Source organism: Rhinolophus hipposideros, assembly GCF_964194185.1.
Source record: "Rhinolophus hipposideros genome assembly, chromosome: 25".
Lineage (NCBI taxonomy): Eukaryota > Metazoa > Chordata > Mammalia > Chiroptera > Rhinolophidae > Rhinolophus > Rhinolophus hipposideros.
This window is the reverse complement of record NC_138071.1, coordinates 23,246,300-23,267,820: the sequence shown is the minus strand read 5'-3', so window position 1 is coordinate 23,267,820 and position 21,521 is coordinate 23,246,300. Positions and strand designations below refer to the sequence as shown.

The following is a 21,521-nucleotide window of genomic DNA, read 5'->3' as shown; positions in this document are numbered from 1 at the left end:
TTTGTTTGAAGTCCCTTCTTCTATGAGATCAACACCAAAATATTCTCAGGAGTCTTTAGAACAATAGCGGTGCTTTACCATGAAGAGGGAGATTGATGTAGTGCTTGAAATCGAAGAGCACAGACACACAAAAGACACGCTGAGTTCAGCGTTGGACATGCAATATTCCTGACCCACTCCCTCAATGTCTGTCTCCCACTTCGCTTCCTGAATGTCAACTGTTTCCTGGTATGAGACCTAAGACCTAAGTTCACCTCCCATTGGGCTGCCATCCTGAGTATTTGAAATCCTGATATGTCTTATCCAAATTGTCTCCCTGGGGTAGGTTTCTCCTTGCTCTTTCTTTCTGAAACCTGATTCCATTTGGTCCTTTGGTGGGAGCCAAATAGGTTCCCACCAGTGTTCCAAAAACTAAGTTATTTACTCACAAATTCAACACATATTTCTGGAATATTCACTGTATACTTACTCATTTTATTCAAATGACATTTATATATTTATTAAGAAACTAAAGCCTATGACACACCAGAAGGAAACCAGGCAGTGAGGACCCAATGTTGGGCAAAATGGAGACAGACTCTATACTCACAGCATGAGAGCCTGTGAGAGAGACCAACATTAGCCAAATGATCATACAAATAAATATAAAATTATAACCTGGATAAGAACAAAGAAGCAGAGGTATTTGGTGTAGTCAGGAACAGGTTTTGGTAGAGTCTAGAGATTAGGAAAGTCTTTTCTAGGGAAGAGGTGACTGAGCTAAGATTAAAAAAAAAAAAAGAGTCATTATCTCAGAGAAGGAAATTTCACTTTAGGAGGAGTGTTGCACATTGATGAAACTTAAAGGAAAACTATGGGGCTAGAGTACTGGGAGAAAAGAAGACCCACAACATTCGATGAGGCTGGGGAACTAAGCAGGGGTCAGACCATTGCAGGGGCTGTCTATCTAGGTCGATAGTCCAAGGCAGGCAAGAAGTCATGACATGGTTTTATGCAGGAAGCTGTCACGACCCAACTTGAACTTTAGAATGAACACTAACTGCAGTGTTAAGAGTAGACTAGAAATGGTATGGGAGGAGGGGAAGGGTGTTCAGTTAGGGGGCCATGGCAGTAGGAGAGACACCTGTGGTTTGACATAGGTCAGGGTGTGGAGACGGAGAGAGGGGACGAGAGGTTTTCAAGAGGTACATAGTAGGGATTAGTGATATTTCAGTGGTAAGGACTGATTGAGGCATGGATAGCACAGGTCTTGGAGGTTTGGACACAGGACTTCCCATCGATGGACTTTATGCTAGAGCTTTGAATGTGCTGCCTCTTAGTATTGTGGCAGCTAGTCCAAATTTGGGTCATTTTAACTAGCAATACTATCAACTTCTCCCCAGGGTCACAAACAGGTAACCGTGACAAATCCTCTAAGGTCTTATAACTCTCCAGCAGCTCAAAGGGTATGTGACTGTTTCTTCCCAGTAACATTTATAGTTTTCTTTGTTCTTAATAGTACAAATAATCCATGTTAAGAACACGAGATGCAAAGGAAAAGTGCTCCTCTCCATTCCCCCCAAAATCTGTAATCACTTATCAGAGGCAACCATGGTTACCAAGTTCTAAAATCCTTCTCAAGACATCGTCTATGCATTTACACACACACACACAGAGGCTGTGTATCTGTACAAAACCTTTTTCTATATTAACAAAATATTACGCACACGAACCAACACATTTTAAACATTCAACTTTCAAGCATTTCCATATTAGTACTTGCACACCTATTTCATTTCTGTTAACGGTTGAAAAGTGACACTGTATAATGCATCTTAAATTCAAACTATTAATAAGTTAGCGGTTAAATATTGATTAGGTAATTTTGATTTGTCTTTGTCTTCAACAATAGAAATTTACTTTCTCACAGTCTGGAGCCTCGAAGTCCAAGGTCAAGGTGCCAGGAGGATTTAGTTTCCCTGAGGCCTCTCTCCTTAGCTGGCTGACAGTCACCTTCTTGCTCTGTCCTCACATGCTTTTTGATCTGTGTGCAGAGCTCCCCAGAGTCTCTTCTTATAGGGACCCCAGTCATATTGAATTTAGGACCTACCTCAGGAGACTCACTTATTTAATCACCTGTTTAAATACCTTCTCTCCAAGTAAAATTACATTCTGAGGTACGGAGGAGTGGGATGTCAACATCTGACTTTGAGGGAGACGGCGACACAATTCAGCCCATAACGAGAAACATTTCACCATGGATTAGGAATCAGCATTTCATTCCTGGTTGCCCCCACTCTCAGTAAATACATGCATAAAACTGCTTTAAAAGACTGAAAGTATATTTTGGTAAAGTTACAAAGATAAACACAGGAATAATAGATAGCATTATGTTAGTTTAAGAGAAAGAGTGAAAAGGATGAATAGTCTCGCACTGCCAAGTATGCGTGGGAGCCAAGGAGGTAAGGACGTAGTCTGGGCTTGGGAGGGAGTCCACTGGTGACCTTGGAAGGAGATGAAGTCGTCCAAGCAGAAGCTGCATGCTGAGATTTGAAACTCATTCTTGGCAAAGGAGAGGGTGAACCAGGGGAAGAAATGACGGGTTCTATACAGAGAAGCAAGGAAGGGAGTTTAGCCAACGTAAGTCCAGGAAAGATATCAGGAGAGGATAAAAACTGGAAACATAAAAAGGAGAGGGACCTGGACAGCAAGATCCTGGAGGAGATGCGACCTGTTTTATAAAGAGAATGGGCTCAAGTTCTGGTGAGGAGACTAGGTCTCAACAAGCCCCCAGACAGAAGAGAGAATGTGAGTGAAGAGTCAGCTACATTTTATTAGGTTGGTGCAAAAGTAATTGCAGTTTTTGCAATTATTAGCCTTTCAAACTGAAATTACTTTTGCACCAACCTAACAGAATTCAAGGAGGCTGTTTATGAGACTAACTGCTGCTTTTAAATAATGTTTATGAACAGACAGCCATGAACCTTATTTTTTTTAAAAATAGGCACATCCCATAACTTCATAAACAATGAGATGATTTGCATCTATAATCAGTGGTAGCCCCAAAGAGGGGGGGGGGCTTAGAAGTCATAACACTCACCTCCCTACCCTGACTTGTATCCTCTCTCTCCCCTAAAAAGAAAACAAAATAACACCCATCGAAGTAAAACTAGCATAACTGCTGTGCAAAATCGTATTCGCGGCACACCTCCTAGCACTCTTCCACCTTCATTTTCACCTTCCCGCCTTTCTTGGGTAGAATTTCCAGCAGCAGCCTCTCTAGAGCTTTAGCTGTAGTTTCTGCAGCCACGCATGGGTGTGTCTGTAACACCTACGCTGCCTTCCCAGCAGAAGATCACTGGGCATGATTCCTATCACCCAGGCCCAGTTCTCTGGGTTGAGTTCCCTGAATTGGAACCAATGTCCCCCGGCACGGGATGCCCGGTGGGTGCTGACCACCAGGGGGCAGGCCCTCAACGTAGCATCTCTGGGCGGCGGTGACACCGCACCCCAGGCCCAGAGCGGTGGGAGGCCCATTCCAGACGGGACCCAAGCAGACCCTCGGCTGTGGGTTACGTTGTTGCTGGGGGACTATTGGTCCCGAATCTGGTTTGCTAGAGACTTGGGTCTGCTTTCCGCACCCTGTGTGCCAGCAACTTTGCAGGGCTCCCTGTCGAACCCCAGGACCCCTAGGAGGGTCTGGGAGAGCCGGTTTCGGTCCGGATCCCGGGAGGTCGCGGGACCACGAGGCGGGGCGGGGGGGGGGGGGTGGGGAGGACGGGGAGGATGGAGCGGGAAGCGCACCCCGCAGGCGCCCTGAGAGTCCCGGGTGCCGCCCAAGGTGCGGCCCGCCTGGGAGGGACGGCAGGTAGGTGGCTCCGGGCCACAGGCCCTCCCCTCCTGTCCCCTCCCCTCCCCGGTCCCGCCCCTCAGCCCCGCGCCGGCCCCGCCACGCCCTGACTAAGCCCCCAGCTCCGGAGCCAGCGCCGCCGTCCGGGACGACCCGAGCGTGAGTTTTCTTCCCCAGCGCGTGGTGGGTGGGTGGGTGCGTGGGCCGAGCCGCCCGGAGGTGCCAGGTGTGTCCCCCAGCACGATCGCTCAATCGGGGTGTCTCTCTTTTCGTAGGCCAGCTTTTTGTTTCGTTTTGTTTCGCTATTTACTATTTGTCTCAAAACGCTTTTCTCTTGCCTTTTTGAATGTGCGAGTCAAGAATTGGACAAAGATACGTGTGTGCGCACAGGCGCACTGACATAGAGGGAGTTGGGGTCCTGAGGACGTTGCTCATCTCCTGGGTTGTGTGTTTTTCCTGTAAAACCAGGGAGGCCCAGATGAGTGAAAGACTTCTCTTGTCCTCTCAGAGACGTTAGCAGGAACTTGACGTTGGCTGCCTGACCTCTCTCCTGTCTTTCTCACTCTGGACCCCGAACCTGCGGTCACACACCACACACTCCAGGCTCCAGATGCGGAGGGGCTGTCTGTGAATTCACTGACCTGAGAGCAGTACTGAGAAAGAGGTGGGAGATGGGAGGGGAGGTTAAAAAAAAGAAAAAAAGAAAAAAAAAAGCTGGAATCTAGAATCCACGGGAAATACAGGTCATGCTCGGGGAGGCCACGCCAACTAGAGATTTCGTGGGAAAAGTCTAGAAAAGAATGGAAAGCCCAGATCCTGGAGGCCTTAAAATCCAGAGTGAGTCACTCAGCTTTTGCCTTATGGGCAGTGGATGAAATTGGAGGGCTGTCAGAAGGGAGAACTGTGAGTAGGACAGCTTGGAAAACACTGCAGATGAGACCACACCCTGGGAAGTAAAACTAGATGGGCTTCTGTAAATATGAACGTACACGAAAGGGACTGACGTTTGGAGATCCGGTGAAGGAAGACGAATAAATGAAGTGGCTGACTGCACGTGGAAAGAGAGAGGGTGGAAGGCCTCAAAGGCAGCCTTGGGCTCTGGTATCTTAGATTCTTCTTTCCCAAAGCAAACCTGGTAGAAGGACTTGAGTGCAGGTAGTTTCCTTAGGAAGAAAGTGCAGAACGCCTGAGTGCGGAAGCGAGGAGGAGGAGACAAGGAAGGAAGGAAAGGCAGTGAAGGGAGACCACGTTGCTGAGCTTTTCCCACTGTGGGCACCTGGAGCTCCATCCCTCCCGGACCTTCTGGAGATTCCAGAGAGCACTTCAGGTAGCCACCAAAGTCAGAGGTGGGCCAAGGGGTAGTGGCACTGATCCCTGGAGCATCTACTCCACAGACCTTGTCACTTGAGGAAGGTGGAAAGGGCAGCAAACGCTCCAGTGTTCTCAGTGCTTACTGTGTACCTGGCCGGGAACAAGGTGTCACCATGTTTTATTTTTATCATAACAGTTACTCACTGCTGCATTTTATCCGTTTATCTACCTATTAATTTATTGTCCTTCCCTTTCTAAAATACTACATTCATAAAAGCAGGGACTGTGTCTGCCATGTTCCTTCCTGTATCCCCAGTGCTTGGCACTTAGTGGGGACCCATCAAGTGCTTTTCATCTGAATGTGGTTAGTTGTGTGTGTGTTCACACATTCCTTCATCTGTTCTGACCACGCTGAGTCTTTGCTTTCCTCTGCAACAGCCAGCTGACCATGGCAACAACTCCCGCTGCTGCTTTCGAGGCCCTTATGAACGGAGTGACAAGCTGGGATGTCCCCAAAGACCCCATCCCCTGTGAACTCCTTCTTATTGGAGAGGCCTCCTTCCCAGTGATGGTGAATGACATGGGCCAGGTCCTCATTGCTGCGTCCTCCTATGGCCGAGGGCGCCTGGTGGTGCTGTCCCATGAGGGCTATCTGCTGGATACCAGCTTGGCTCCATTTCTTCGCAATGCGGTGGCCTGGCTCTGTCCTTCACGTAAGGCTCCCGTTGGCGTGCACTCCTCCCTGAAGCCACTAGTATGCATCCTGCAGGGCTTTGGGGTTGAGGCACAGATTCAGGCAAAACCGAGAGACCCCCCGGGGGTTTACTGCATCGATGCCTACACAGACACCCTGACTGCAAAGCTGATCAAGTTTGTGAAACGTGGAGGGGGCTTGCTCATCGGAGGCCAGGCCTGGTATTGGGCCAGTCAGCACCGTCGTGACAAGGTGCTGTCCGGGTTCCCCGGGAACAAGGTGACCAGTGTGGCCGGAGTGTACTTTACCGACACCTATGGGGACAAAGGCCGGTTCAAGGTGTCAAAGAAGGTCCCTAAAATCCCACTCCAGGTCAGGTGAGTAATGTGTCCCTCTGGGGAATCCTACCCAATGACCCTACTGAAACTAGGACTAACCTTCCAGTTTCTCCATTTATTCCCTAAACATCAGTGATCACACCTGTAAATAGCCCCCTGTGCACTTGTGAGTGCCTGTCTTGCCAAGCAGAAGGGAAAACTCCATGAATGCAGTGATCTTGGCCTATCACGCATGCTGCTTTCTTCTCAGTTCCTGGTGTGTGCAAGAGAGCAACAGATATTTGTAGATTATAGAAATCAATGAGTAAATAAATAGATGCATGACTACTCATCCGAAACCATAACAAGAGAAAGGGTGGCCTAGTGTACTCGTGTTAACACTACAGACAGCTTCAGGTTATGGAATACACTGCCGGGGTTGCTGAGTCTCAGGGGCTTCCAGCCTCAGCCAAAAGCATCTGGGTCTCACCAACCCAATCAACTCTCAAGTCTAAGAAGGCCCTATGTGGAGCCCAGGCCCTCCGCTCAGATTCCTGCCTGCTTCACGGGGATGTCCCCTCGGGGGTTTTCAGTGAACTTTCCTGCCAACAAGTCTTGGTCACGACCTTCTGGACTGACCTAGCAGGTTTGCTAACTTCAGATTTCAGCTGATGGCTCTGGAGTTCATTCAGGGAGTTGCTCGGTTTGCTCAGGGGAGGGGCCGGCTCTAAAAACCAACTCCTCTGGCTCATGCTATCCCCAAGGGCAAGAGCTGATTGCACACCTGGTTTGTATACCTGAGGAAGACACTGCAGTTACTTTTATATGCAAAATCAAATCCCACGTCACCGTCACCGGCAGCTTTAACACCAAGACGTACAGTGTTTCCCCGAAATAAGAGCTAGCCAGACAATCAGCTCTAATGTGTTTCTTGGAGAAAAAATTAATGTAAGAACCAGTCTTATTTTACTATAATATAAGACTGGGTCTTATATAATAATAATATAATGTAATGTAATATAATATAATACAATAGTAGGTCTTATATTAATTTTTCCTCCATAAGATACATTAGAGCTGATTGTCCAGCTAGGTCTTATTTTCGGGGAAACAGGGTAGAAGAGTCTGGGGAAACAGTTAATCTCACATCAATAGCTCAATATCCTTACACCTACCAAGTCTAGAATGCATTAAAAGCTGCTCATATAAAAGTAAGTACATCTTGGTTGCTTATGTTTTTGCATCTCATGAAGATGACGTTATCTCATTCGCTCCTCACCACGATCCCAGAGTGCAAGGTCTTTGTCTGAGGACTCCCAGCTGGTAAGCAGCACCATTGCGGTTTCATATCCAAGATCCGGAAATGTAGAGTTTCCAGTTAAAGATTGTGTGAAATGAGGCTAGGTCCTGGAATCACCCTCTCCACCAAATCTGACCACATGAATGAAACATAATAAGCGAGCAGCTGAACTGCCAGGTTTTGATGCTGATTCTGAAATTGCCAAGCAAGGACCGGAGGGAGAGACAGGTGACTGATGTGAGCTGCAGCGTCTGCTGATACCACCTCCACCCCAGACGCGCACTGAAAGAAAAAACTTGAAACCACACATCCGAGAATGATCATTGATGCCTTCTCATGTTGTAGAAGAATGAGCAAATTGGGTGAGTGGACATTTAAGAAAAAAATCCTCAAGTGTTACAGCAGCAAAGCTACTTCAGGATTTGGTGAAGGCAGAAAGGGGTGCTGCCTGCACCCTCTTCCAAGCATAGTGGTGCGTTGAACCCTTAAGTGCATTCTATCCCTGGTTAAATAGAATACGCTTAGTTTTAGGTCCCCAAAGAGTGGAGGGATTGGCCCCCACCAAGGACAGTAGGCCCCTGATGGTCTTTGCCCTTCACTTAGTGCTACGAATTTCAGGTGATAAGAAAGCGGAAAGAAACAATATACAGACCTCAGTATAATTTGAAAGGTAGATATGGATGTGTGTGTGTAGAAACAAACTGGTCCTGGTTGGCTTAGAAAAAGCACTATGGAGAATTCACCCCCCCTATATCAGAACATCCAAAAGATCTGCCCATACAAGTTGTGAAAAAAATCCATATAATAACTATTAATAAATACAAATACTATAATAAGTTTAAAAGGGTAATATAAGAGAGACAGACATTTAGTATTGAAAGACAACAGAATCAGTCACGTCTGGAAGAAAAAGGTGACCCAATGAACAGAAGCAGATTTTCTGAGACTGCTTCAAACTACAAAAGAACTTTCTAAAACTACATGTTAAATAAAACGAGAGACAGAATGAGATGTAAAAGGGGATTTCAGGGTGAAGAAAACAAATTAAGCACCAAACGCCTCACGTAAAAGAAGTTAATTAGCCTCTACAAGGACTACAAAGCACAAACAATGATATGCCATCAATTGTGAAAAGGGGAAAAATTATGTCTTAGACGCAATAAAATAAATGGTATTATGCACTAAACTCCTAAATGTTACTAGTAAAAATGAGGAGATTGGCATGAACTGCATAATCTTTGTACCCACGCACAGATTTCTCTACTTAATAACTCATTCCAGTGCTTCATTAACCGACTGTAACCCCTTTATTCCCCATGTCACTTTCCAGGTGTGGGGAGGACCTCAGGCAGGACCAGCATCAACTCCTGGAAGGGATCTCAGAGCTGGACATCAACACGGGAGGAATCCCCTCACAGCTGCTGGTTCACGGGGCGCTGGCCTTCCCTCTGGGGTTAGATGCCTCCCTCGGCTGCTTCCTGGCCGCTGCCCGCTATGGCCGGGGCCGCGTGGTCCTGGCTGCCCACGAGGGCATGCTCTCTGCTCCCAAGATGGGGCCCTTTTTGCTCAATGCTGTGCACTGGCTGGCCAGAGGCCAGATGGGCAAAATTGGGGTGAACCCAAGTCTAAAAAACCTGCGTGCCCTACTGTCAGAGCATGGCCTAGAGTGCAGCCTGGTACCCCATCTGACAGATGGCCTGGGTGTCTACTGCTGTGTGGCTTACAGTGACAAGGAAGCTAAGCAGCTGCAGGAGTTTGTGGCCGAGGGAGGGGGCTTGCTGATCGGGGGCCAGGCCTGGTGGTGGGCCTCCCAGAACCCAGGCCGCTCCACGTTGGCTGGTTTCCCTGGTAACATCATCCTCAACGGCTTTGGCCTCAGCATCCTCCCTAGGACTCTTGACCCAGGCTGTTTCCCGGTCCCCACTCCCCATATGCGGAGCTACCACTTCCGCAAGGCACTGTCTGAATTCCAGGCAGTCCTGACTCGGGGGGACAGGAACTTGGAAAAGGGCTGGCTAGCAAAACTGGGAGTGGACGGTGCCGCTTTCCTGCAGATTCCTGCAGAGGGAGTCCCCGCTTACATATCCTTGCACCGGCTCCTGAGAAAGATGCTGTGCTTGTCAGGCCTCCCAGCTGTGAGCCGGGAAAACCCGTTGGCCAGTGACTCCTGTGAGGCCGCAGTGCTCTGCTTGGCCACGGAGCTGGCACGCTCTGGGATCGACTGCTCTCAGCTGGCACATGGGCCGGGAACCGGGACCTGCCACTCAGAATTCCCTGTCACTGTGGAGGTGGATGGAAACAACCCAGGTATGGAGTGAGGGGAGAGTGCCTGGAGCGCTGCGGGAGCTGGGGAAGGTGGGGTTAGTGGGCTTCCGGGACCACGCAGGTGCTGAAGCTCCGGCAGGCCAGCTCCATTCTCTAGCAGGTACTTTCAGGAAGATGGGTTGGGGTTCTGCTCAGCATTTAGGAGGGGCTGCATATCTGGGGTGGGGGGCTGTGAGTCTCCAGGTGCGGGGAGAACTCTGACTCTCCGATGGCTTTTCTCAGGCCACGGTGAGTCCTGGGTGAGCACTGGGCTCTACCTCCTGAACGGACAAAACGCAGAAGTCTCGCTGTCTGAAGCTGCAGTCTGTGCTGGCCTGAAGGTAAGGCCAGAACACCCACTGCCCATATTCCAAGGCCTTGGGTGGCTTCACTCATCCCGCTCACAGCACTGCTACCAGGGGCACAGGAAGAGAGTACTCTGCCCATTTTACAGATTTCACAGACGAAGCAGCTAAACTTCAGGGTGCCTAAGGGAGTGATGGTGACGATGCGAGAGCTCTATGATCAGCTCCAGCTCTCAGCCCTAAGCCTGCAGATTTCCACGCACGGTGATATTTGCCTCCTGACAGGGATGTAGAGAGATCCCAGGTGTGAGGAGAGGGACTGCCCCCTGCATATTCCCAGCCTCACCAGTTTTCCCCATCGCACCCCGCCTGTCTGGTTACCTCTTTACCCTCCCATGTGAAGGGTATACTTAGTCCAATCACTCCCAAAAATAGGCCCTACATGCAGAATTCAAACTCCTCCTGACTCAATTCTGAGCGTCACTTCCTTCCACACTTAGAGTCTCTTGTGTCGGCCTCCTTTCAGGAGCTCGCTTACATGAAGCCTAAGAAAAAGCAAGTCCAAGACAACAGAGAACACAGCACTCAGACCATGTGACCAAGAGGGGAGCCCTGGGCAGAGGGGGCAGAGAGACTGAGTCCTCCCCTCGGGCCAGATCCTACTGCCTCCGGATGGAAGGGCACACAGTATCCCCCAGGCCAAACCCAGCCTGGGAATCACCCGACTGCTTAGGGTCTGCCAGGAGAAGCCATGGGACCCCATCAGTGTCAGCCTCAGGTGCTGTGCTAGTCCCAGGAAACATGATTCTCTGTGCCTTCCGGTCCATACGACCTTTGCGGCGCTGCAGTTTCGTAGTCGTCCATATAGAGCTCACAGAAAGAGGAAGCTGGATTTTTTCTAATACACAGCAGCCACACAGCACCGCACTCATCCTCACACGCACCCCACAGGGACCTAGTTCCTCCAACACCTGGTGGAATCACCCCTCCAGGTACAGGTTGGCTGCCACACCGATGACTTGAGCAAGGCCGACAAGCTGTGTCGAGCCCCTGTGGTGACTCACCAGTGCTGTATGGACAGGACCAAACAGTCGGTCTCCTGTCTCTGGGGTGGCCTTCTCTACGTCATCGTGCCCAAGGGCAGCAAACTGGGCCCCATGCCCATCACCATCCAGAAGGCTGTGCCTGCCCCGTACTACAAGCTGGGTAAGTGGACTGAATGTTGGGGGAAGAGGAAACACTGAGGACGCCACGGTAGTTAGGGGCTGGTTGCTAAGGTGGGGAGAGAGAAGGATGGGTGGACAGGAGGGGGAAGTGCTCGAGATGAGAGTCGAGGCAGGAGACATGGACCATGCTGTGTCCCCAGAGACTTCAGGGAAGAACCAGAGGAAGGGTCTGGAAGCCTGTCCTTCACTTCCTGGCCTGGAGACCCACATGATAACAGTTCCTTATTTCAGGGTCCTCCTCCTGGAGTTCAAGTTGCGTTTTTCAAGTCAAGGGAAGGTTGGGGAAGTGGGTGACAGCGTCTGTGCTACTCATTCTCAGGGAAGACATCCCTGGAGGAGTGGAAGAAACGTATCACGGAGAGTCCCGCTCCCTGGGGAGAGCTGGCAACAGACAACATCATTTTGACAGTGCCAACCACGAACCTGCGGGCCCTCGGGGACCCCGAGCCCGTGCTCCGGCTCTGGGACGAGATGATGCAGGCGATAGCTAAGCTGGCGGCCCAGCCTTTCCCATTCCTCCGTCCCGAGAGGATCGTTGCTGACGTGCAGATCTCGGCTGGTAGGTGCTGTGGGGAAGGGCCCCTAGTCGGTGAACGCCATTGATTTATTGTTTTGCCTTTTGTTAATGTCCAATATGTGTAAGGGGTCATTTTACCAGTAAAGGTAAAAAGACATAAGAACCATGGACCTTGATGGGGTGCAAAGATGTTTATATGTGAAGAGGCAAATCATGTTCCTCTACAAAGTGAGATTTCACAGAGTTTGTAGAACAATCTCAGGGAAAATGGTACGAGGAGTGCACAGGTGACCATAAGGGTTGTGTAGTCACACAGCAACCTAGCAGTCTGTCCCCTCCAATCTTTCCTTAGGGAAAGGTGACCCTGCGGGATTGTCCCTCATTGGGGTTGAGTTTATGCTACCCTAAGTCTCCATGTTTGGTCCTTGTAAGCAGGGTCTGCAGTCAAAGACGGGTAAGATTTCTCACGGGAGAAACAACCTAAGCCAGACGGGACCCCCCTGGGCCCCCATGAGCTAATGTAAAGTTAGGAGGTAGCTGAGCCCCTCCTCTTCTGAGAAGCTTCTGACGCATGCCTCACCTGTTGTCCTTTACCCTCAGGTGTAATGGACCCATTAGAACAATAGCATCTCGCCCCTCCTGTTTGGCTCATGGGATAATCTTATCTTGTGAGACTTGCTCCCCCCAGGGATTGTATGCACCACACCTTGGTCATTTGGGGGATGGTGTGCATCGGTTGCTTTGGGACGATTATGGGATTTGGAATGAATGGTTATTGTATGGTGTAAGAGTTTCACAGACCCTGCCCCTAATCATGTGATCTCTATTGTGAAAAATCAATAAATACCCACAGTGACCGATTTGGGGCTCCAGTCCCTGGAGGCTGTGAGTCCCTTGGTCCTCTGTGATTTAACTATATTTGAGTCTCTGTCTCTTTATGAGAGTTTAACCCTCGCCACCTCCCTCGCCTTCCCACGGCTTGTGTTGTGCAGGACGCAACAGGGTTGTTTCAAGGAGAGGCTAACACAGAAATACTTCCTTCGAACATAAGTCAGAGTAGTTGGCAATGAAAAGAGGGAGTAAAGAGGTTTATGATAAGTCTTGAATGGTCTAGAGGAAAGAGAGCACCCAAAGAAAAATAAGGAAATCTGATTCCGACATGGAGAAAATTCCTCTGGACCTCAGTTTTCTTATTTTTAATAAAAGGACAAGATTCTCTCTGTTAAAAGAGTAGAATCTGAACAACAGCAATTGACATTGGAGAAGAAAGGGTTCTACTGTTCTAGCCTCGAGGATCTCAGATTCAGACATAGGACATAATGTCACAGAATAACATGCATAGGAAACACACACACAAACAAAGCACTGAATTACAGCGAGAATGGCTGTGTAAAGTGTATTCTTATTCTCCAGGGCCAGAGTGACGAGGAGGGCATAACCAGTGTGAGGCTGGGAGGGGATGTAAGGACTCTTCAGTTTCTGACCAAGTCAGAAAAGCCATCGACTTTCCTGTCAGCACAGAGAATCTGGAATTACTGGGGGCAGCCGGGATGGTGAGGAAAAGCTACACTGTGGAGAGGAATGAAGGGAGATGGGTTTGGGTGCCCCCCCCCATGCCTCATCTCTTCCTTTTGGCTTCCCAGGCTGGATGCACTCAGGGTACCCCATCATGTGCCACTTGGAGTCGGTGCAGGAGCTTATTAGTGAGAGCAGCATGAGAAGCTGTGGTCTGTGGGGACCCATCCACGAGCTGGGCCACAACCAGCAGAGGCACGGGTGGGAGTTCCCCCCACACACCACTGAAGCCACTTGCAACCTCTGGTCAGTCTACGTGCATGAGACAGTCCTTGGCATCCCCAGGGCCCAGGCCCACCCTGCTCTGAGCCCACCAGAACGAGAGAAGAGGATCAAAGAGCACCTAGGGAAGGGAGCCCCCCTTTGTGACTGGACCGTGTGGACAGCTCTGGAAACATATCTACAGGTATGGAGCTGAAACTCATGGAGGCGGGTCCACGAGACCCGTCCGTCATGTAGCATCCTGGATCCCAGGAGTTCTCCAACTCCTGCTCCACCCCCACCAGCCTGGGCCCACTACCTCCCCTGGGTACGGGAGACGAGGCTGCATGGTGGTGCTTCTCAGGTTATACGTCTCTAAGACGGAGAGAAGGATGCCTGTTCCACTTGCCTCCTGTGATTTTATGATGATAAGTAAGAGGAAATGAAAAGCATTATGGAAAAAAGAGAGAGAGCAATATAGCCTATCAGTATATCGGTCAAGAGCAGAAGTTATGAGTTACATGTTCCCAAGACTGAGTCACAGCTCTTCCACGGCTCCTCCTTGGTCTCCTAATAAGTGCTCCAGAAATGGTCCTTGCTTTCTTTTGCTTTGTTTTTTTTCCTCACCTTAGTTTTATGGGTCAAGGGCATGTTCCATCCCTTCATGTTAACGGTAATGTGTCTGTGGAACAACTGCAGGACAGGAAGGTAGGAGATCAACCTGTCAGTGATATTCCCAGATGCCTATCACCCCACTTGAACCAGAAATGCTTTTAGAACAAATAGCCAACCAACCAATCCAGTGGGAGAAAGCCCTGAACCAGGTCGCCTGCCTGTGAAATAAAGCCAAGTCCCTGTTTCCTCCCCCAGTCCTGCTTTGAATTTTCACGTTTTGGAGTAGAGAACGCTGTTCTCCGTATCAGACCTCCTAAGCTGTGCGTCTAGCATTACAGATAGGAGTTGGATGGCCTGCTTTTCCCAGGGACACATACTAAGTTAAGGAGTTGAAGCAGCCTGTCCAAAATTACATGTAAAGGATGGACCCAGAACCGAAAATTAAGAGTTAATGATGAGCCCCAGGCTTTTGTATTGCCATACACTTTCTTTTTCTAAAGAGTGAATGTCAATGACATAACTTTGCATTGCATCAATTCTGTATTCTTATATAGCCAGCTCGAAGGTCTACAAGGAAACACACCTTAGATTGTAAGTTGCCACTAAAGTGGAAGTTACAGCCCTAATTCTGCCCTTCCCCACCTGCTCACTCACCGGGGAGCCGTGAATATCATTTTGCAAAAGCTATGGAGACACCTATCACCTCGGAGACTGAGCCTCAGCTGCAGCACAGGCAGACACCTGCTTTCTCTACCTGCGAGAGGTCTGCTCCCCATCGCATTGTCTGCTATTATTCATTCCCACCTCACAGCTCAGGTCCTCATTACTCTTCCTTGTCAATTCCAGAAGACTCCTCAATTTTTCCAGCATCTTATCTCGACCCATACAACCCATTTTCCATTCTACTTCCAAAACAACTTTAATATTCCGCATGTAACACTCTCAAAGTGCTCTCCTTTCCATGCAGAATAAAGCCAAGGCTGCTTAGCAGGGTGTGGAAGGCCCTTTGTCCTCAGACTTCCACCAGCACATCCAGCTCCATCTCCCAGTTTCCACACCTCCATAATTACCCTCCTGGATACCAAGCTGCTTCCCGCTATGAGCACATCTTGCTGTTCCAGGCTTCTTGCCTCCCCATGTTTCCTCCTGCGGCTGAAACGTGCTTGAACATCTTGTCTATTAAGTCACCTGTCAAAGTTCAGCTCTATTGCCCTTTTCTCACGTCATCCCAAATAGTACAAAGTGAGGGGGTCTCAAGTCACTCAGGCTCAAACCTGTCTGATGCCTAGGAATACACTTAGGACCTAGGGATATAATCTTTTTAATTAAAGATGATATCAATAAGTGTCATTTATGGAGTGTTTACCTCTCTTCAGACATTAGGTTCCCAAGAAGTCCCCTACAAGAGTCAGGGGGTATAAGTTTTGTGGCCAAGTAGTGGAAAGAGCCAATACAATTATACTGATGATCAGGGGTCAGGTAGGAGGCGGGCAAATAATAAGAGTGAAGCTAATGAATGATTAACGGGCAGAAATCACCGTAAATGAAATGATCTTAACATGCACGTTGCAGTTTCTTTTACAATCCCGACACTTCATTTTGCCCCTTCCTTCTCTTCCCAGCTCCAGGAGGCCTTTGGGTGGGAACCATTTACACAGCTCTTTGCTGAGTATCAGACGCTCCATGACATCCCCAAAGACAACGGTGGCAAGATGAATCTGTGGGTGAAGAAGTTTTCCGAAAAAGTGCAGAAGAATCTAGTTCCTTTCTTTGAGGCCTGGGGCTGGCCTGTCCAGAAGGAAGTGGCTGATAGCCTGGCCTGTCTGCCTCAGTGGCGGGAAAACCCCACGCAGGTTCATGTCCACACTATGTAAAGCTGTGCAGAGTTGGTGGGAGGACAGCAGGCCCCTCACTCACTCTACCACCCGTGAGCCTGGCCTCGTGTACCTGGAGCCTGAATCCTACTTCCTACTCTGTCTTCAGGACAGCTGTTAAGGTTTTAAGACAAAATGAAACCAACTTTTTCCGGAAAACGCCTTGGTGTTTCTTTGTATTTTCACTCTGCTTATCCATCCTCATCAGCTAGTGGACGATTTTTGCTCTTGGCATCTTGAGGTCATGCAGGCTCTTGGCTTCTCTTTTTGGCCAACAGTTCTAAAGAATATGGATTATGGATTACCATAATAATCTGGTATCACTCCCTCGTCCCTGCCAGCCCTGAACAAGGCTCTTCATTTCTTATGCTCTGAGAGGTTTTCTAACAGCAAGAACGACAGGCTGATGTAGTGGAGAGAACCCTGGACCAGCTTTGGTTCTGTGGAAAGCCACTAACGCCTCTGTGCTTCTACATTCTTGTCCATGACGTGGGGATAAAAATCTGTGGCTCCATGATGGGGAAGGTATTGTTGAGAGGGTACTCTTAGGCCTTCACCAGGTCCTACAGTGGCCCATCTGTCCAGTTTCGTGCGGACAACCTACAAACTGAATCTCACTTTAGGGTTGGCCACCTTGAGGTCAGGATTCAGTCCTCAGGGGAAAGTAATGACTATCAGTGTCATTCCCAGACACGGTACCAACGATAGTTGTCAGGATCCTAGCCCAGCTATATCCTTTCTCCTGCCTCAGGATTTATTCTTGGGTATAACCTACGGAACGGTGTGGCTCAGGCAGTTAAGAGCTCCATGCTCCTAACTCTGAAGGCTGCCGGTTCGATTCCCACTTGGGCCAGTGGGCTCTCAACCACAAGGTTGCCAGTTCAATTCCTCGACTCCCACAAGGGATGGTGGGCAGCGCCCCCTGCAACTAGCAAAGGCAACTGGACCTGGAGCTGAGCTGCGCCCTCCACAACTAAGACTGAAAGGACAACACCTTGAAGTTGAATGGCACCCTCCACAACTAAGATTGAAAGGACAACAACTTAACTTGGAAAAAAAGTCCTGGAAGTACACACTATTCACCAATAAAGTCCTGTTCCCCTTCCCCCAATAAAATCTTAAAAAAAAAAAAAAAGAGAGAGAGAACGGTGTGAATTCAACTGAATGTTACAAAGCTATTAGGGTTTGGTCTTGGTTAATTCCATCTTCCAGTATTTTTGTTTCAGCCAAAGGTAAAAGTCGCTTTAGCAACCCTACAAAGTCCATAGTCTGTTTGTTCTTAGAACAAAACAGGCTACGACTCCTCTGGTCGCCATGGAATCAGGACGCTGTCCGTGGACAGCAGGTGTGCTGAGAGGTCCATGGATGTGGCAGGCTTCACTCTGGGACAGGATTACTGGGCGCAGCAGACCTAATGAACTCACAATCATTTAATTAACCCACAACCCAGCATCCCCGGAACTTTCTCATAATCGCATTCCAGCCCATCCCTGCTCTTTGGTTAGGTGGAGTTCTAATTAGACTTGTCTCCAGGATGTACACGTAGCCATTTTGCTCTAGCTTACTTTTAAAGCATACTTTTGTTATACTGAATATCAATCCATGAGCTTTGTTGAGAGTAGAGTGGCTCCTCTGAAAGAGAACTGCCCTAGGGAATGTCTTTTTCTGAGTCCCATCAGCACATCTCTCAATTCTAGGGTAATTTCCTTTTATTTCACTAGTGTCCTTGGCCAGGTACTTTTCATATAAAAGGTGCTCAGGAAATATTAATTGAAAGGGCAGTAATGACATCTAACACATAATGAGTGAGCAGTCGCTATGTCCCAGGTATTGAGGGAGGTATTTTCTTTGAGTTAATGGAATCTTTGCAACAGAACTCTGATTTAGATACTATTATTATTCCCACCTCATAGATGAGAAAACCGACACTTCGGGATATAAAACAACTTCTGATGTCACAAAGCTAATAGAGAAAGAGTCGGCTTGACTGAAAAGACCACAGAAATGAAAAAAAAAAATGTGGATCTTATCTTCCATGAATGATTTACGATTTAAACAAAAATCCACCTAGAAAATGGATGAAAGGAAGTTCAGCGGAGGTTTGATTTATCCTTCACTGTTGAGTTTTTATTAAATATCAAATTTAACCTCCAAAAAGCTATCTACCTGATTTTCTAATTTCAGCACGTCATTAGCCTCCGTTTAGATGGAGAAAACGATTTGAACCCAGGCAGTTCTACTCCAGAACTGGTGTTAGTTGAGAGGTAAATGGATGAATAATGCTAGGTGTTACAGGTGGCCATAGACACAGAGACAAAATCTGACTTTGTAAATGGATGAATAATGCTAGGTGTTACAGGTGGCCATAGACACAAAGACAAAATCTGACTTTTCCCCACACTCTGCAGAGGAAGTTGGAGCTCTTCTTTCTCTTACAAAGACTGTGGCTCTGCCACTTGTTTCTAAATTCAGTTCATTGTAACTTGGACACTCCCCAAGTATTCCTGAATACACAAAAACTAATTTGCTGCCAATGGGTGGGATAATCTATGATTTCTGAGATGTTGACTTCCATAATTTTATAATTCTAAGTGTAGAGAAATTATTCTTAGAAAATTATTTATACACAACAGGATAAATACTAAATACAGCTTGTCTAGGTTTGGAAGTTGTACCTACAGTTTCCCTCAGACTATATATTTTTGCCCTGTCATTACGTGTACAGGATATGGGTATTTTGTTGTTTTCCTGTCTTTTGTTTTTTGTGGCCTCCCATCAGCTACTTTATTACTTTGGCAAAAGCCCCACCAGTTTTCCTTTGGTATCAAACACTCTCAACACAAAGAATCCCCTTGGTTTGGAAGGAGTGGGCATGGAACCCAGATCAGGCTCATGTGATCATCTGGACCTTCTGACACTTGATTGGTTCAAGTGATGGGAGGCCAGCGCATGCCAAGCTGATGAAATGCCAGCCACTGACTTTTACTGGATATACTGGCAAGTACACATTTTCTTTGGTACTGGAGAATAGGAGTGGAACATGTAAAAAAATTGCCAGGTACTGTTCATTATTAAAGCTCGGTGAAAGGACAGTTGGGTTCGTTACTCAGCTTTTCCACATATTTGAAAGTTGTGTAATAAATAAAAATTGAATGGTGTGAGCATATTATTTACAGCCAAGAAGGTAGAAGAAAAATTTTTTTTTAAGTTTAGAAAGAGTCTGTTAGGGAGAGTAGGACTGAAAGAGTGGGGGAGGTGAAGAGGGAATAGGGTTTAGGCAAACTAGTGTTGTTTTTCTTTTGTAATATTTTATTTTTACCATATATGTTTTCTGCCATATACAGCTGTGATACTTTTTCAACAAAGCAAGTTTAAACTACATTCAGATTTTCAACATGGCTTCCAAGCTAACAGGGTGTTCCATGATTTGGTCCCTGTGTATTTTTCCTGATTTGTCTCATGCCACTGTCTCCCTAGCTTTCTTTATTCTAGCCATGATGCACATATTTCATTTATGCTAATGTGTCCCACTTTCTCAGTCTAGACTGTTCTGTGCTCCTGGATCATTGCTTGCCCTTGTCTGATCTTCCCTCTACTTCACAGTAAAGAAATTTCTGGTGTTTGGGCTTCCTCCCTAGTGAAACAGAAAAAAAAAATTCAACTAAACACATGTCCTTTTTTATAATTATAGTTTCAGATATAAAGGATATATATATGTATATATATGTCTATAAACACACATATACATATATACATATATACGTATATACACACACATATATATACATATAGATAGATAGATAGATAGATAGATAGATAGATAGATAGATAGCTATGTTATTCACAGGAAATTAGAACATTCCTTCTTTTTTCCTGCTAAGTATTCAATGACCTTCAACCAGACCTTACACTTGAATGGTCTGAAATCTTTTTGAAATGTGAATAATTGTAACATATATTTTACCTATTAGCTAAGTATCAGTAAGATAATCAGTGCTGTTTAGTGTTGTATTTAATAACACAAAATCCTGTCCTATGGAGGAGGACCCACCGCTATGTCATGTGCCATTTGGGCCCCACACAGACACCACATCAAAGGGCCAGCAGGGGGCGCTGTACAGCCTTTGGTCCTCTCCCCAAGACCCAGCTGCAAGGCCTTTTCTACTTCACACAAAGGCACGCGGTGAGCTAGTGGTGGCCTTGGGGAAGACATGGTACCTTTCTAGGTAAATGTGAATTTGTGTATCAGTCTTTCTAAGGTTTTCTTCTCATTTCTCAGGTTTTAACCTAAAGGTCATTTCTTTGGGTCTTGTCCCCATGCTTCATGCTCCGAGGAAGCCCTGTAATTTCCCTTAGATACCAGTCATCACATTTGTAATTATTTGTCTAGTGTCTGTCTCTCTTTCCCAACATATAGGCTTCATAAAGGCAGGGCCCATGTTTGTCTGATTGACAGCTGGTGACATAGCTCCAAGCCCGGGGCCTGGCACAGGTCAGGTTTGCTATGGGTCTTTATGGAATCGGTTCATTCCTAAAGAGACAGTATAATATGGAGAAAGACAGGAATGGATTACCAACTGTTGTACCTGTTTGCTGCTTTAAAAGACCTCTTATTTTTTCTTATTCAGGAAAATACTTTCATTATTCCAGAGAGAAACTTTAGGGTGATTATAACCATTCCTTTATTTTTATCATCTGAATACAGGCTACCTGAGTGAGAGTAAATTTCCCATTAATACCCTTTTCCTCCTTTTCCAAGAATTAAGGCCAGAGGAAACTACAAGCTATTTTCAGGAGTTTTTTCTGTACTGTTGGTGGGGGAAAAAATATTACTTAACCAAATTTTCAGTTCCTGAAATTTCTTGGGCCCTATTTCTACTGTATCTCTATCTCGATTCCTTTCCTCTATTAATTACCATTTCCAATCAAAGTTAACTCTACTAAAGATACTTTTACTTTGAATTAACATTCTCAGATTCTGTCATGTTATTAGGCTCTGGAACAAAGGTTCATCCCACAGCAAGAATCATGCCAAATTAAGACCAAAACATAAACAGAATAATTCAAATCCTCTCACATGGCTTTCCAACTCCAGAACAAGACGGCCAAGGTCCCTATAGATAGCAACTTCATGTAAGTACTTCTGATCGGGTAGTCTCTGTTTCTATAGAAAAACAGCTTCCTATTAGCCTACTTCAAATGTTTGTCCCACTCACTGAAACTTGCTCATAGGTTCCTATTACAAGAAGTTATTTCTTCTGCCTCTAGGCTATCTTAACCAGAAACTTTGAAACAGAAACCTGAGCTTCCTGAGTCCAGCTAAGATATATCTCTGATGTGCTTACTGGCCTGAAATCAAAGTCCTCTCCAATCATGTTTTGAGCTGTCTGTATCTAGTGTACCAACAAGTGGTCAGCCAAGGAGTTTAGATGTGGGCAAGGTTTCGAAGGAAG

General features: G+C 47.0%; 1 protein-coding gene across 1 annotated transcript; it reads left to right on the top strand.

The window, feature by feature from the left end:
* Positions 1 to 3,922: 3,922 nt before the first annotated feature.
* On the top strand, positions 3,923 to 17,188 carry TCAF2 (TRPM8 channel associated factor 2). Its single transcript, XM_081038294.1, has 8 exons — positions 3,923 to 3,988; positions 5,579 to 6,211; positions 8,782 to 9,758; positions 9,999 to 10,096; positions 11,053 to 11,266; positions 11,606 to 11,845; positions 13,447 to 13,784; positions 15,817 to 17,188. The coding sequence occupies exons 2-8, from the start codon at positions 5,589 to 5,591 to the stop codon at positions 16,066 to 16,068; spliced, it is 2,742 nt and encodes a 913-aa protein (XP_080894420.1). The 5' UTR covers positions 3,923 to 3,988; positions 5,579 to 5,588; the 3' UTR covers positions 16,069 to 17,188.
* Positions 17,189 to 21,521: the final 4,333 nt, after the last annotated feature.

What these genes read in the sequence shown, in the direction of transcription:
- TCAF2 (XM_081038294.1), top strand. Translation starts at nt 5,589, where the DNA reads ATGGCAACAACTCCCGCTGCTGCTTTCGAGGCCCTTATGAACGGAGTG. An exon ending in CAGTCTGTGCTGGCCTGAAG is followed by an intron (nt 10,097 to 11,052) that starts GTAAGGCCAGAA and finishes TCACCCCTCCAG; the next exon opens with GTACAGGTTGGCTGCCACAC. An exon ending in CTCTGGAAACATATCTACAG is followed by an intron (nt 13,785 to 15,816) that starts GTATGGAGCTGA and finishes TTCTCTTCCCAG; the next exon opens with CTCCAGGAGGCCTTTGGGTG.